Source organism: Candoia aspera, chromosome 1 (genome assembly GCF_035149785.1).
Source record: "Candoia aspera isolate rCanAsp1 chromosome 1, rCanAsp1.hap2, whole genome shotgun sequence".
NCBI classification, from domain to species: Eukaryota; Metazoa; Chordata; class Lepidosauria; order Squamata; family Boidae; genus Candoia; species Candoia aspera.
In genome coordinates, this window is record NC_086153.1 from 121,703,709 (window position 1) to 121,718,592 (window position 14,884).

At 37.9% G+C, this 14,884-nt stretch overlaps 1 protein-coding gene across 3 annotated transcripts in view; it reads left to right on the forward strand.

Moving 5' to 3' along the window:
* SLC17A5 (solute carrier family 17 member 5) overlaps positions 1-13,017 on the forward strand; it is a 28,229-nt gene extending 15,212 nt beyond the window's left edge. For all 3 annotated transcript variants that reach the window (XM_063313028.1, XM_063313044.1, XM_063313036.1), the window contains 8 exons: positions 1,136-1,223; positions 1,484-1,570; positions 2,193-2,311; positions 2,754-2,912; positions 6,170-6,302; positions 8,422-8,569; positions 11,233-11,323; positions 12,446-13,017. In XM_063313028.1, coding sequence (XP_063169098.1) covers positions 1,136-1,223; positions 1,484-1,570; positions 2,193-2,311; positions 2,754-2,912; positions 6,170-6,302; positions 8,422-8,569; positions 11,233-11,323; positions 12,446-12,583 — 963 coding nt within the window. In that variant the 3' untranslated portion in view covers positions 12,584-13,017. The remainder of the gene's footprint in view (positions 1-1,135; positions 1,224-1,483; positions 1,571-2,192; positions 2,312-2,753; positions 2,913-6,169; positions 6,303-8,421; positions 8,570-11,232; positions 11,324-12,445) is intronic.
* Positions 13,018-14,884: the final 1,867 nt, after the last annotated feature.

The window sequence follows — 14,884 nt, forward strand, 5'->3', positions numbered from 1 at the left end:
GCACCTGTATCAGGCAACAGTGATATAAGAAGATGTCAAAGGCAAAAGGTCACTTTAGTGACAATGGCAAAGGCATCATTCCATACTGCAGGGAGAAGGCAGTGGTAAACCACTCCTGCATGTTTCCAAGAAACCATATGGAGATAGGCAATATAAAATTGTTCTAGAGAAGGTTTGTCTATATGTCCACTAAGAGTTGACACCAACCTGATGGCATATAACCAGTCAGGAAGTCCAAATCCTCAGTGGAATTCTGCATCCAATGCCATTTTCTTATTTGACAAACATCATCTCCACCCATACCTTGCAGGATTTAATGGAGTGCCTTCTCTCTCTTTTTTCATAATCACTTTCTAGGCAGTTATCAGTATTTTGGAACTCAAAATAGTTCAGCCATTAAATCAAATTCATAATGTAAAATACGACACATCTACTCATAAGAGTATCTTTAAAAATAGTGTCAGCAGATTGAAACATTGAAGAGTTGACCTGAATAAAAGATTGTTTAGTGTTCTTGGGAGGTATCCAAAATGACAGCCATTATGGAAAAGACTCTGCCCATAAAACTCACCACCCTAGTGAAGAACTAAACACTAGTTTCTTAGAAACTGATCATAAAAGTGTGTTAGAAGCTGATCATAAAATGGGGGGGGGGGCATTTAGGCCTTTGCATCTTAAACATTGTTCCTTACTGTTTTTATTTTAAAATCTGCATTACTTTATTTTTGTCTGGGTTCTAGTTTAATTTAAGAATGAAGATTTCTTTTTTTTTAAGAACTTTTCACTGCCTGATTACATTGCATCTTGCCTCCTTACATATCAGCATTTACAGTCTATATTGAAGAAATCTTTTGGTAGCTATTACTTAGCAAAAATCAAGTGTTCAGTATAATTGTCCACAAAACATTTTCATCTAAAGAACTATGGTGGGCAGGAAACTAGGTCTGCTTAATTGCTTTTCAGCTCTGTGTACTTGCTGAAAAAAACAGCTTCATACTAATATAACCAGTGCTTTCCCAGGATTTATTGAGGAGAAACATTTCATTAAAAATAAAATACATTATTTAACAAATGAATGTTCATTTTATTTTTGACATATATGTTACTGTATAGTATAAGCAGATATATTTTCCAGGGTGTCACATTTCCAGCCATGCATGCCATGTGGTCCAGTTGGGCTCCTCCATTAGAACGCAGTAAACTTCTTAGTATTTCATATGCAGGTAAGATTTTATAAACATTCTTAGATTTGACCATGATTGACTATGGGGTGGCCCTGAGAACATGTTGCAGGACTGCGAATTTCCTCCCTTCCCTTATCCTGTATTCTCCCTGCTACCCATAGCTATGGCTCACTGTAATGCAGGCATTGCCTTTAACCAAGGTGATCCTTAGCTCAATTGTTACTTTAGCCATGCTTGATAAATCATTTTTGTTTACTAAGATACAAACTGTCAGCATTTCTTTAATCCTTAATTTGTAGGTGCACAGCTAGGAACCGTTGTGTCACTTCCTTTGTCTGGTTTAATATGCTTTTATATAGATTGGAGTTATGTATTCTACATATTTGGTAAGTACTCTCTTTGTAAGCATAATTCTCTGGTTAAGGCTTTTTGTATTTAATTCTAGAATAGTGCAGCTAATTAAACTACTATACTTGCACAGATGCTTTATCTTTCAAACTTCTGGAGCTTTTGATTATGTGATTTTTTTCTGTCAGGGAAATGCATGCATGCAAATTGTCAAGAAATTTGATGATTCCAAGCAGTGATGGGGTGTGGGCTTGTATTTTCTTTAATAGCTCAGTCTTTATGTAATAATCCCATTTTCTAAACATCTCCCTTACTTTTTTTTGTTTGCTTCTCCCCTCCCAGCTTCCATCATTTTACATTTAACATCTTTAGCCATACTAGAGCCAACTGATCTAAAAGTTAATCTGTTAAGTAATATCTGTCATATACTAACAATTGATTTTGATATACTTGGGACCTATTGACATGTACTTGCAAACATCACTCATAAAAACAATACTGTAGGTTGAAATGCCTTGTAATCTTTCAGGTTTTTTTTTTCCTGCCAAGGATTACTACAAGGCTCTTGTATTTGCATGCAGATCATTTCTAGTTAGTTTAGGCATAGACTTTTTTCTGCCTTCAACTTAAAACACAAGCACTTTTTTCTTTCACTTTAAGGTACTCTAGGTGTGTTGTGGTTCCTCTTCTGGATATGGATGGTTAGTGACACACCCGAAACTCACAAGACAATTTCCCCTGCAGAAAAAGAATACATTGTCTCTTCCCTTTCACAACAGGTATGAACCATCACCAAAACTTGGTTATCATCCAAGTTAATTACAATATATAAATATCCGCTGTATACTGAAAGAGAAAAGTAACCCTTAAATATGCTTTTAATCTTGCTAATTTTTTACCAATTAAAAGACAAGAATGCCTAAGGGTTCCATGCATCTTCAAAAAGCCATTCTTCAGACCCATGCTTTTCATCTTGAGTTAACACAGCTTAACAAACTATAGTGAAATGGTGGTAGCAGTTCTCCAATGAAAAAGATTTAGACTCAGTGAGGAATCTGATCATAGAGCCTATTCTTTGTCTTGCATCTATGAGTCAAAGACTTAACATTATGTCAGAATTAATCCTTCATAATGCTGAATAACAACAGGCTCTTTAAAAATCAAATTCCTTGAGATCTAAAGGTTTTGAATTTCAATATGAATTTATTTCCTTCTCTTTAGCTTTCTACCCAGAAATCTGTGCCTTGGGAAGCCATGTTGACATCTCTTCCACTGTGGGCCATTGTTGTAGCACACTTTTCTTATAATTGGACATTCTACACTCTCCTCACTCTGCTGCCTACATACATGAAGGAGATTTTGAGATTTGATGTGCAGGAGGTAAGCTACCCCATGCATTCCAATTTTACCAAGGTTAACTTTAATTCCAAAGTGGTAGAACTGTGAGCCTAGTTTTCAGGAGACTTTATGACTGTAACAATTGGCCTGAAGTAATTCAGTATTTAGGCTGAATGAGAATTTGATCCCCAATCTTTGGCTCACATCTAACATTTCTGTCCCTCTTTATATTTGGACAGAAGTTGAGAGTTTTGTAAGAACCAAAGTATTAAATAATCTTTCTAGGATACAGTTAAATTAGTTTTTTTGTGTGTGCTCCTGGAGATTCATTCTAGTTAACAAATGAGAGTTTTGGGACCAGTAATTTTACTACAATTACAGTGCAGTTTTTGAAAATATCTGGTTGCTTTTTAAAGCAACTTTTTGTGTGCCTTTTATGTTATAGAAATAGTTTGGGTTTTTAAATTTTTTTTTTAGTTAAGGCTTCCAGATTTTACATGTGCAGATAAAAAGTGGTCTGTAAGATGAAACATCTTTGAAAAGTACTCTTTTCCATCCCTGCTATCTTCTTTAGTCATTTTTTCAAAGAGAGAAGATTGAAACAAAGGAGAAGCTGCACTAATGTAAATTGGGAAGAATCTTCAGACAATAAGATTGATGTTTCTGCTCTAAGCATTGCTAAATTCTTTATTTGAGAGAAAATGCTTTTAATCTTTTATATTAAATGAGCTTATCAAGAGTGAACACCTGCAACAAACATGTTTCAGCAACTTTTTTCCATGAGGAAGAACGGCAGACTTGCTGTAATGATTGCCTGAGGAGTCAGAAGCATCGACTTGGACCACAAAGGGGCGTTCAGGATCGGGGTGCTGTAGAATAGGCTCAACAGTGAAAAGGGTTTTTAATTTCTCAAATGCTGCCTGGCATTCAGGCGTCCAATTCAGCACTGCCCCAGGGTTTTTTACTTTGCGTGTCTCCCCCAAGCCCTTGGTACGGAGTAAATCAGTGAGGGGCAAGGCAATCTCAGCGAACCCCTGGATAAATTGGTGATAGTAATTACTGAACCCAAGGAAACTTTGCAATTACCTCCGGGACATTCCCAACTTAAAATCGCCTGAATTTTTGCAAGCTCCATTTCAATACCCTTGTCAGACACCCTATAGCCCAGATAGTCAAGTTGGGTCTTGTGGAATTCACATTTGGAAAGTTTGGCATAGAGAGTGGCATTTCTAAGCTTGCTTAACACCTGTTTGAGGAGGCGTTGGTGTTCCTCCTCGGTTTCAGTGTAAATGAGAACTTCATCTAAATAAACCAGGACCCCTTTAAACAAATGATCATGTAATACTTCATTAATCAATTGCATGAAGACTCCGGGCACCCCTGCCAACCCAAAAGGGAGGACTTTGTACTGAAATGAACCCAGTGGGCAATTAAAAGCAGTTTTCCACTCATCTCCAGCTCGTATGCGGATGCGGAAATAGGCTTCACGAAGATCGAGCTTGGAGAAAATCTTGCCCTTAGACAAGTGAGCTAACATGTCCTTCATGAGCAGAAGAGGGTACTTGTTGAAAATTGAGACGGAATTTAACCCTCGATAGTCCATACAGAGTCGAAGTGTGCGATCTTTCTTTTCCCGGAATAGCACAGGGGCCCCAACTGGGGAATTTGCAGGTTCAATAAACCCCCTTGACAGATTTTTGTCAATAAAGTCCCGTAATGCCTCAAGCTCCTTCTGAGTCATTGGATATATTTTTGGCTTGGGCAATTGAGCATTGGGAACCAACTCTATTGCACAGTAAGTTTTCCAATGGGGGGGTAGCTGATCTGCTTCCGTTTCCCCAAAAACATCTGCAAAGTCTTGGTATCGATCAGGCAAGCCTTCTAAATGTGCTAAGTTAGGGTGCGGCATGGCAGTTGCAGCCCTTCCAACCCCCGCACGTGAAGCTCTCTCCGCTGTAGGAGCTTGGTAAAACCCATCTTTAAAAGTCGCAGTTCTGTGTTCCCAGTTTATATATGGGCTTCGATAGGTCAACCAGGGGATCCCCAGAATTACCAAGGGATTGCCAACAGGTGCTACTACGAATTTTAAAGTCTCCTTGTTTATCCTCCTCCTGGCACATTTCATTCCTGCTCTTCTCAGACCTGTACAGATGGTGAAAGAATCTTTGAGTAACTAGAAAGAGGGTGTTGTGAAAACTTTCTAATTAGATTTGAGGCTTGAGTCCTGTAGGACAGGGGGACTGCTGATGAACGTGTGTTCCCCTTCAGATTAGGTATGAGTGGACGTTATGGACTCTGTTGGTGGGTCTGTTCACAAGCAATCATGTCTTCTGGGTGGTCTATTCCAAAAGGAACAATAATGGAGGAAGTTGTTGGCTTCCCATGTACTGCCTGGTGCATACTTGCATTTCTTCAGAAGGTTATGTACGTAGTAAGTACAAGGGAGGAATCTTAGTAGTATGAATGAGCAATTTAAATGCTCCCTTCAATTATATTATCATGTAATCAGTGCTTGGGATCTTGCTTTCTTCTTTTTACATAGTTTGTATGTTGGGGTGAACTGATACTTTTTTTTGCTGCATTGCCTTAAATCCAAAAGGGGCTGTTGAATTGATATTTGCCTCTCCCCCAGTAAAATGAGTTAAACTAGATAGGGCAGTGGCAATATCCATTCTAATCCAAAATCATGGAAAAAAGCTTCTTATCTTAAATTTATAGTGTGCCTCTGATTAAACAGTTGGTACATCTTGGCCACTTACTTAAGATTCATTACTTTGTGTTTCCGTTGTGTTTTTTTAAAAAAACTGTTACTTCATTTTTTTTTTAGTAATTTCTTTCATTCTCAAAGGCTTCAGGCAATTTCAATAATTGCCTGGGAGTGCCATATCCATATTTGTACACACACAAGCTCTGCTTTTATAGTAGAGGAGGCCAGAATGTAACCCAGAGAGAGGCTATAGTTTTCTCATCTTGCCAAACACCTGTTTGATGGCTGGAAGGAATGAGGTAACCTGAAGATGCATCAATATCAAAAAAAGAGTCACAGCAAGCTGTATGTTAATTACTGGCTACCTGCCCTGCATTATACTAATATATGATTTGTTTCTGTTCATGCTTATCTTAAAGCTATGATCCTATCTCTCTCTCTCTATCTGTCTGTCTATGTGATCATATCTAACAATATGATACATTGCTCATGCTTATCTTATATCATAGGTCGTATCTATGATCAGTCAAAGGTTTGTTCAAACTACTTGGAATAACAGAACCAATCCCAATCTGTTTTTTTTCCTCTACAGAATGGATTTTTATCTGCACTTCCTTATTTTGGCTGCTGGATTTGTATAATTGTATCTGGCCAGTTTGCTGACTATTTACGGGAAAAGCAAAATATGTCAACAGTCTGTGTTCGCAAAACATTTACAGCGATAGGTAAGAAAAGTATTTGTTTTTAATGTAGCCTATAATTCATTGAGAACACTGACAGAATGTCATGAAAGTGAATTGGTTTGGTATTTTAAATAATTAATCATTAATACAACCCCAGCCTTTAATTTTTTGAATTGAATAATTAAACACACACACACACTCATTCCCAAACTAAATCCATGGCATTTCTCATGCAAGATGAGCTTTTCCAATTACAGTATAGTTGTTGCTCAGAGAGGACCGTGCTCCTTCCTGGACAGCCCCAACGTATCTTGCATATGTGTGAAGGTCAGAGCCTACAAGAACCACATGAATCTTGTATTACCGTGATTCCTACAACAAGATTGTCCTACTGGATATGAATCTGTTAACAATAAGAAAGATCACCTTGAAATTTTTAGGAACATTTTTTGGAGGGGAAAGCATGTCCAAATCATGCTGGCATTATAACTTTGCTCAAAGTTACCCCACTGGTGGTAGGATGATAGGAAGTTGCCATATGCCAAATCAGACTTTGGCTCACCTGGTACAATGTCATGTACAAAGTAGATTCTGTAGTCCTGACCAGAAATAGCTCTCCCAAAGTTCAGGCAAACATCTTCTCCAGGATTACGTAGAGATTCAAGTATGCTTTCTGCTACTTACGCTTGCCTATTTAAGTACAATTACCGTGCCCCTGCTTCCCCCTCAATCCTTTGCCCTTGATAACATAATATCTTGAAACAAACTGAAATAATATTGCATAAATTAATTTTGAGATAATTTGATAAGAGAATGGGTATCATCTTTTTATTGATAATTCTTCAGTTCTGTTCTTTCCCACATTGGCCTTTGCGGCCCTGTCTTAAAGTAAGTAGCTTTGAACACAACAAAAACTATTAATAACTTCGTGTGTTCTGGGTTTTTTTTAATGATCCAATTGATTTTTAAAACAGGTATGTTGTCTTTAATAAAGTTGCACCAACAGCTTGGATGCTGCTATAAAACTTCAAAGGCTTGATGCCGCCACCTGATTTTTATAGTTTCTTTGTACACTAGGTGGCAATAGAATGCAGGATAATCACTCAACATTTTCTGATTTAATTTTTAGTTTTTTATCATAGCAAAATAGTAATAAGCATCCTATCTCAAAGTGTCACAAGGAGCACACAAATTAATACAACTCTTAGCTTGGTTTTAATGGTTGCATTAAAAAGCAGTTGCTGATTTCTTTAGATGCAGTCATATGCACAAATATTTAGAAATAAGTGCAGTTGAAGTTCCAAGAAAGTCTAGCCGGAATTTTGATGCACATTTTATAATATGGGATAGTACAAAGCACAACTGTAATGGAGGCAAGCCAGAAAAAAACAGTTTCATAGGGTTACTCCAGCAAACACTACCATTTTGCAATAATCTGAATCTCTCTTAGTAACCACATTAGATTCCTGCCTGTTTAATATACTGAACCATCCTTGAAATGCCTCTATCTTGTGAATGCATTCCTATATAAGCTACCTTGTATTCAGATCATGGATCAGTTTGTTGAATTAGACTGACAGCAATATTCTAGGATTTCAAGAGGATGTATATCTTATTCCTGCTAGTGAGAATTTATGGAAAAATCAGGGACTGAACCTTTCTATGAAGTGCATATGTTCTGCTTTCATCAAATTACAACTACCTTCATCCACATGTGCCCCTTGTTCTACCTGCTTTCTTCTAATATCATGCTGTCTTTGATTGGTTCCAAATATCTACATGCTACTGATCCCTTGTGTCTCCAAGTATTCTCTTTCTTGTGCCAATTTGATAAGGTGGTAGTGGATTCTTTAAGCTTGGGTAGATCAGAGGAGAATACACTTGCTCCATCCTGTGAATTCCAAAGAATATGTATGACCGTTCCTGTTCCCTAGCAATATACTATGGTAGAGCCCAAGCTACTGACTATTTTAGACAATGTTATCTCTTTATTTAGGGATGAAGGATGAAATCACACTTCAGTGATCTCTGTGGTAGGTCAAGAGCTGAAAGCTTCTGTATAATTACTTGTATAAAACAAACAAAACTCAAAACTACACAAAATATCATGGAAAGAATAAACAAGTGGTTTACAAGGTTACTATTTTTTGTTTTAATTAAGGAATGGTTGGACCTGCAGTATTCCTCATAGCAGCTGGATTTATAGGTTGCAATTATCAAGTGGCAGTTTTATTTTTAACCATATCAACGACACTTGGAGGGTTTTCTATGTCTGGTTACAGTATCAACCACCTGGATATTGCACCATCGTAAGTTTTTTTAAGGCTTACTAGCTGTTGATTAAGCTTTCCTGAAACATATAATCTCATTATTACTATGTATAGTATAAGGCACAGAATTCAATTAAGTAAGAATGCTTTTAAAAGGACAATTGTAGATTATTGTTGCAAACCATGTCATTCCCTTCATAAGAGGTTCTCACAAGTTCTTGAATTTTTATTATCTGTTGTCATCAAAATCAGGCATGTTCTCCTCCAAAACTGGTACAACTACTAGAGGACCACTATGGGTTCTTCCAGGTAGACAGCACTTAGTAATAAAAGAGAAAAGTATTTTCATCCTTAATATTTTTGTTAGTTTTCCATTAAGAAAAAAGATAAATATAGAAGAATGTGGAAGGGTGACAAATAGAAGATAACAACATTTGAAGTCTTTTAAAATAACTTTTGTGTTTAAACTAGAGAGATTATACAGTGCATTTGACAAAAGCTAGTTTCTCTACAAAGGTACCCAGTCCTGCTCCCATTTTAGGCATGCTGTGCCATGTTAACCATGGTGTCTCCCATCTGGAAGGAGATAACCCAAAAAACTTGTCAAAGCCAAACTTAAAAAGCAAATCTCAGGCTCCCTTTCTGGTGTCCTCAGTCAGAAGAAGCTACCTTCCTAAGTTCTCAAAGTATGACTGCTGAATAGTTTTGTAGTTGGCTCCATTGGTATTGGTCAAAGGAAACCACCTCCAGGCATGTTCATGGAGGAGAGAGATTTTGGTGCGGCCATGTCTTACAAATCTACCATTGAGAACTCCATTCAGAAGCATTCTTTGTTTCCAAAGTGAACGAAAGAATTCAGAGAGACAATTTGGGGAAAAAAGTTATTTTGTTATGAACAGAAAGTATGCTGTCCTCAACATGGTTCCTCCCACCTTCTCATTGTAGTGGCCACCAGATGTTCTGTTCCCTTACAACTACATACTGCCATCTGGAGCTGGTGGACAAACAGATGGGTACAGCTGTAAGAAACTGACACTTTGAAACCCAATAACGGCCTGACTCATACACATTTAAAATACGCAGAATTCAGATTTATTGAGAATGTGTACAGTTCAAGAGAAAAGCTGTGATTGAAGATTCCTGCCTAAACTGCTTGATTAAGAGTTAGCAACCACCCCACTCCCCCCTTACTTTTCTTCCCACTTAATTCCAATGGCCAGGCATGCCAAGCGCAGATGTCTCTGATGGTACGACCTTGACTTCTCCCCTTAGCCCAAACAGCATAGTTTCACACTCCTTGGTGTTCCCCCTCCCAACTGGTTCTTGACACACGTTGACTCATCATGGCAGACAACACAATCAGACGATTCATCAATCATTTGATTGTGGAGTCTGACAACAGCTGTTGTTCCTCCTCCTCCTTGCCGTAGTTCTCATCACGGTAGCACCTTCCAGTATCATCAAATGCTCCTCTGATCCATTTGGGCTTTGTGTGCATGTGTGTGTTTTGTTTTTTTGTTCCCTCACTACAGATACATGGACCATGTGCCATTCAGTTCCCTAGAAACTATGAAACAGCTGGACATGTTTGGGTTTATTTTTCACTTTCTGGAGTCTTTCTAGCATATTAGATACAATAAATTAATAATTCTTCTACAGTCATTGCAAATATAATCTCAAGCAATAGCCACATCAGAACTTAATGCTTAAATTCCTACTTGTTAATCCATTGCAGCAAAAACAACACAGATTCTTATGGCATCTTTAAGAAATGTATTCTATCATAAACTTTCCTAGATACAGCCTGTTTCTTCTAATACATGCAACTGATTGGCTGTTTTTAAATTGTAATTTAGGCTTTTCTCATTATAATGCTAATTACTGGTTATACTTACAGAATTAAATTTTATATTGTTTCTCTCAGATATCGTACAGCTTAAGTATATCCAGTGAAAGGAAACCCATATTTCTGAGAGAGGGAATGTAAGAATTGATTGTGCAAAATATCTAGAAGGCAGCAGTTGCATTCTGATACCAGTACACAGTAAATCTATACCTACTAACAGCCCAGTGTTTCATATATTTCCCAGAAACACAGTTGTGTGTGTGTGTGTGCATGTGTGAAGAGTATGTGGTGATTCTCTTGTAAGTGGCATAGTTGTCAAAAGGGTCCATTGTAATATTATATAACTAAGCATTTTCTTAATGGGAGGAGGATCTTTTCATGGAAAAAAAATGCTGCACTGAACTGTTTTGGATAGAAGCTTTGTTTGACATTTGCATGATATATACCATATTTTTGTATATACAGTATATATTTATTAAATAACAATACTGTCAGAAGGTGTAGTTTGACCTAGGCTGTCAAGTGTGTGCTGAAATCAAGTTGCAGGGAGAACATTTAATTTGCAGTGGGAATCCCTGTGCTAATGCCTGAGATGCTTGGCATATGAGAAGATTTTCTAATCCCTTGCAGACAAGTGGATGAATCATGTGTGAAATTCTTTCTAGTGTCTCTCATTTCAATCTGTCAGGAGGGCTTTGGATGCCAAAATGCTTGGGCTGGGGTTGAGAAAATTCTCTCCTCCCTTATGGAAGTACACATATAATTTAATCTGGTTCTGAAGGGGCAGGAAAAGAATTGTAAAATTTAGAGCTTTAAAATTCCAAGTACTAACCATTGTTTTCCCCTATTAACTTAGCTATGCCGGCATCCTCCTTGGAATCACAAATTCATTTGGTACTATTCCAGGAATGGTGGGACCGCTTGTTGCTAAGGTTCTGACTCATAATGTAAGTCACACTTATTTTACTTTTAGAGATTAAAAAATTTGTCATGTGCATTGTTCTTAGTTGAATAATAACTGTATTCCCTTGGCTGATCTCAAAAAGCTAAGCAGTGTAGAATCTAGTTTGTTCTTGATAGGAGATCACCACAAAATCCCAAGATTATAGGCTGGACTGGGAAATTGGAAAAACATCCCAGAAAAAGGCAATGTTAAATCACATTTTGTTATTTAAGAAAATCATATGAATCTGTCTAGATACTCTCCAGAAGATAAGATTGACCTGAGAGTGTCTTAAAGTAGATACAGGTAGTCCTCACTTAACAACCATTCATTTAGTGACAATTCAGACTTACAACAGTGCTGGGAAAACTGACTTTCAACCTGTCCTCACACTTAAAACCATCTTAGCATTCCCCCAGTCACGTAATCACAATTTGGGCACTTGGCAACCAGTTCACATTTATGATTGTTGCAGTGTTCCCGTGGTCATGTGATCGCCATTTTTGACCTTCCCATCAGGCTTCTGGCAAGCAAAATCAATGGGGAGCCTCATGATTCACTTAACGACCACATGGTTCTCTTAATGCCTGTGGTGATTCGCTTAACGACCACCACAAAAGTGATAAAATCAGGTTGGATTCACTTAGCAACTGAAATTCCGGTCCCAATTGTGGTTGTTAAGCAAGGACTACCTGTATTCATTAATAAGTAAATCCAACCAAGGATTTATTTTCTCCTAATATTTATTGATAGAACCCTGTAAAAGTATGTCCTTTAGCAAAGAATGAAAGGGGTGAAGACCTGGCTCTGCCATCTCGCTTGGGGCAGGAGGAGGGGTAATCAATCCTGGGGGTGCTTAGTGCCTTGAAGGTGCCTCTGTGAATTACATGAATTTAATTAAGAACTTTTTAACATCCCCATCTTGGATTTTATATTTATATTTATATTGTTATTTAAGAATATTGTTTTTATTGTATTTTGTTGTTGTTTATTCGTTTAGTCGCTTCCGACTCACCCAGAGTCTCTCTTTGAGTGAGATGGGTGGTGACAAAATTCAAAATATGAATGAATGAATGAATGATCCTTCTATATTGATTTATCCTTGTTTGTATTCTTCTTTTGCCAGAACACTATAGGAGAGTGGCAGGTCGTGTTTTATATTGCCGGTGCCATTAACTTATTTGGAGCCATTTTCTTTGCACTGTTCGGCAGTGGAGAAGTACAAAACTGGGCACTCAATGGTTATCATATGCATAGGAACTAAAGGGACACTGGAGAGAATCACAAAGCATTACAATCGTATCACTCGGAATGCCTTCTATGGGGATCTCTATAAAACTAACTGAATTCCTTTCCTGAAACTGTAAAGACATTTTACATTTTAATATGCTGATTTTGTAGTAAACTGGGATCTAATCCAACAGATTTACACTTTCATTTAGCAGATACCTGAAGATGTGTCATGTTTTAATCAATGTATCTACTTTTTAAATGTTTATTTATGAAATCAATGGAATATGAGTGATTGTTAAAATGGCAGTAAGTAGTAAATAAGTGATAATGTAGAAAAAGAAGTGAAGAATGTTTTTGTGTTACCTTAAGCTTGTTAGATTTGTTACTATTTTACCTGTATTACTTTTCTTGTCTTATTAATTTAAATAAGCGAATGGAAATTAAATTATACGTTCTCTAAAAATTTACATGTTTCCCCATAAATCTGTTATGAAGTTTCCACAAATCAAGGTAGCTCACCCTGATGATTCAGGAGAATAAGCCCAAATCCTCAGCTTCATTCTGTCAGAAAAGAAAAATTTGAAAGTATGACATCTCACTTTTATCTCTTTCTTACCCTCCCAGTACTGGGATTGAAAAACAACCCCCTTTATCCATATAAATAAATAAAAATAAAGATGATCACAGAAGCATACTAATATTATAGGCAGCAATTGGCAGAAATATGTCTGGCAATTAGTTCATCTTCAGTTATAATCACTCACACTGTCTTTAGGGATTGGATGTGCCCAAGTACTATCAGAAAACCTACTGTTAGTACCTCACTTGTACCAATCTACATTGCAATAAGGCCTATGTCAATTTATTTTGATTATGATATCATCCAGAATATCTGCATAGCTCCTTTTTCATAGAATATGAACATTTTATGTTCATAAAATATGAACATTTTTCAATATGTTGCATCACTCCTTTTTCATAGAAAAATTTATCCCAAACTGCCTCTTTGACATTAGTGCACTAAACTAGGAGGGGGCTTTCCTGTACATAATAAGAGATGTAGAAATGTCAGGAAAATCTACCCCTTCCTTGAGAGAGAAAAAATATTAGGCAATGGTAGATAACTTAGACCAGCCTTTCTCAACTTTTTGACCCTGGAGGAACCCTTGAAATATTTTTCAGGCCTTGGGGAACCCCTGCACATTCAGACTCAAATAGAGGCCAGAAATCACAAAATCATTATATTTGTTTCTTATGTAGGCCTGTATATATCCATTAATGGTGTTCTTAAACTAAAAATAAAGAATGAAACTTACCTCTTTAATGTGAAGTTGCCCGAATTTGAAATAATTTTTTAAATAAATCGTGATTTCCAAAGGAACCTGTCCTAACAGTCAGGAATCACGCTGAGACGAGGAATAGGTCTCTAGTGTTTATTACTGCTACATAAGACAGAAAATCCTAACAAACTGAAGAAGCATGGGAAAAACCCAGACAGATAAACCCCAAAGGTTAAGGTGGGTCTGATCTGTGTCTCTTTGAATGGCTGCTTAATTCCTCAGTACTACGCATGCGTTTTCCCCCCTGGATGGAGGCCCCCTCCTGCTCACCATCAGTACTCATGACATCACCCTCCCCTCCAGATTCACATTTCATTTCAGCCCCCTCCCTTCCAGAGGTCTGATAAGAGTCCATCTCTCCTTCCAAGCTCCCATGGGAACTGGGCAACGATGGAAATTCTTCAAAGGAAAACTCCAAGGATGAATCAGTGCTGCTCTCCAGGTCTGATAATGCTTCTGGCCCAGGTGGCTGCTGCTGGAAAATAGCTAGATAATTAGAAGATTCTTCCCCCCTCCCCCTTAGGAAATGCAAGCCCGAGGTGGAGGGCTGTGGCTCTCCCTCCTCCTCTGTTTCTGGTCTCAAGGCTTCAGGCAGGGGTGGAGGCTGCAAACTTACAAACTCCTCTGCTTGGGATTCCTCTGCTTGCTCAGCCAAGTGAGGAATCTCTAGTAGAGTGCAAGGCTTGGGTTTGTGAGAGAAAAGCTCACAAATGATGAACCAGCGTTGGTGCATGTACATCTCTGGTATTCTCCCACATTGTCATGTTCACCGTTTCAATGTGCTTGGTACATCGTAACGTTTCGCATGTCATTAGCTTGTTGCGTGTTTCATCTTTGCAGGGAGGACGATTCCTGTTCAGAGTTTGTTTATCTTTTGGCTCTCAGCTCGGAATGTATTTGGGTTATCTCATGTGTTCAAGGTTGCTTTCCCAGGCTAGAAGAGCTGACCGTTGCCAGCACCTGGGACGGGTGGATCGGCTGGTAGGGGGACG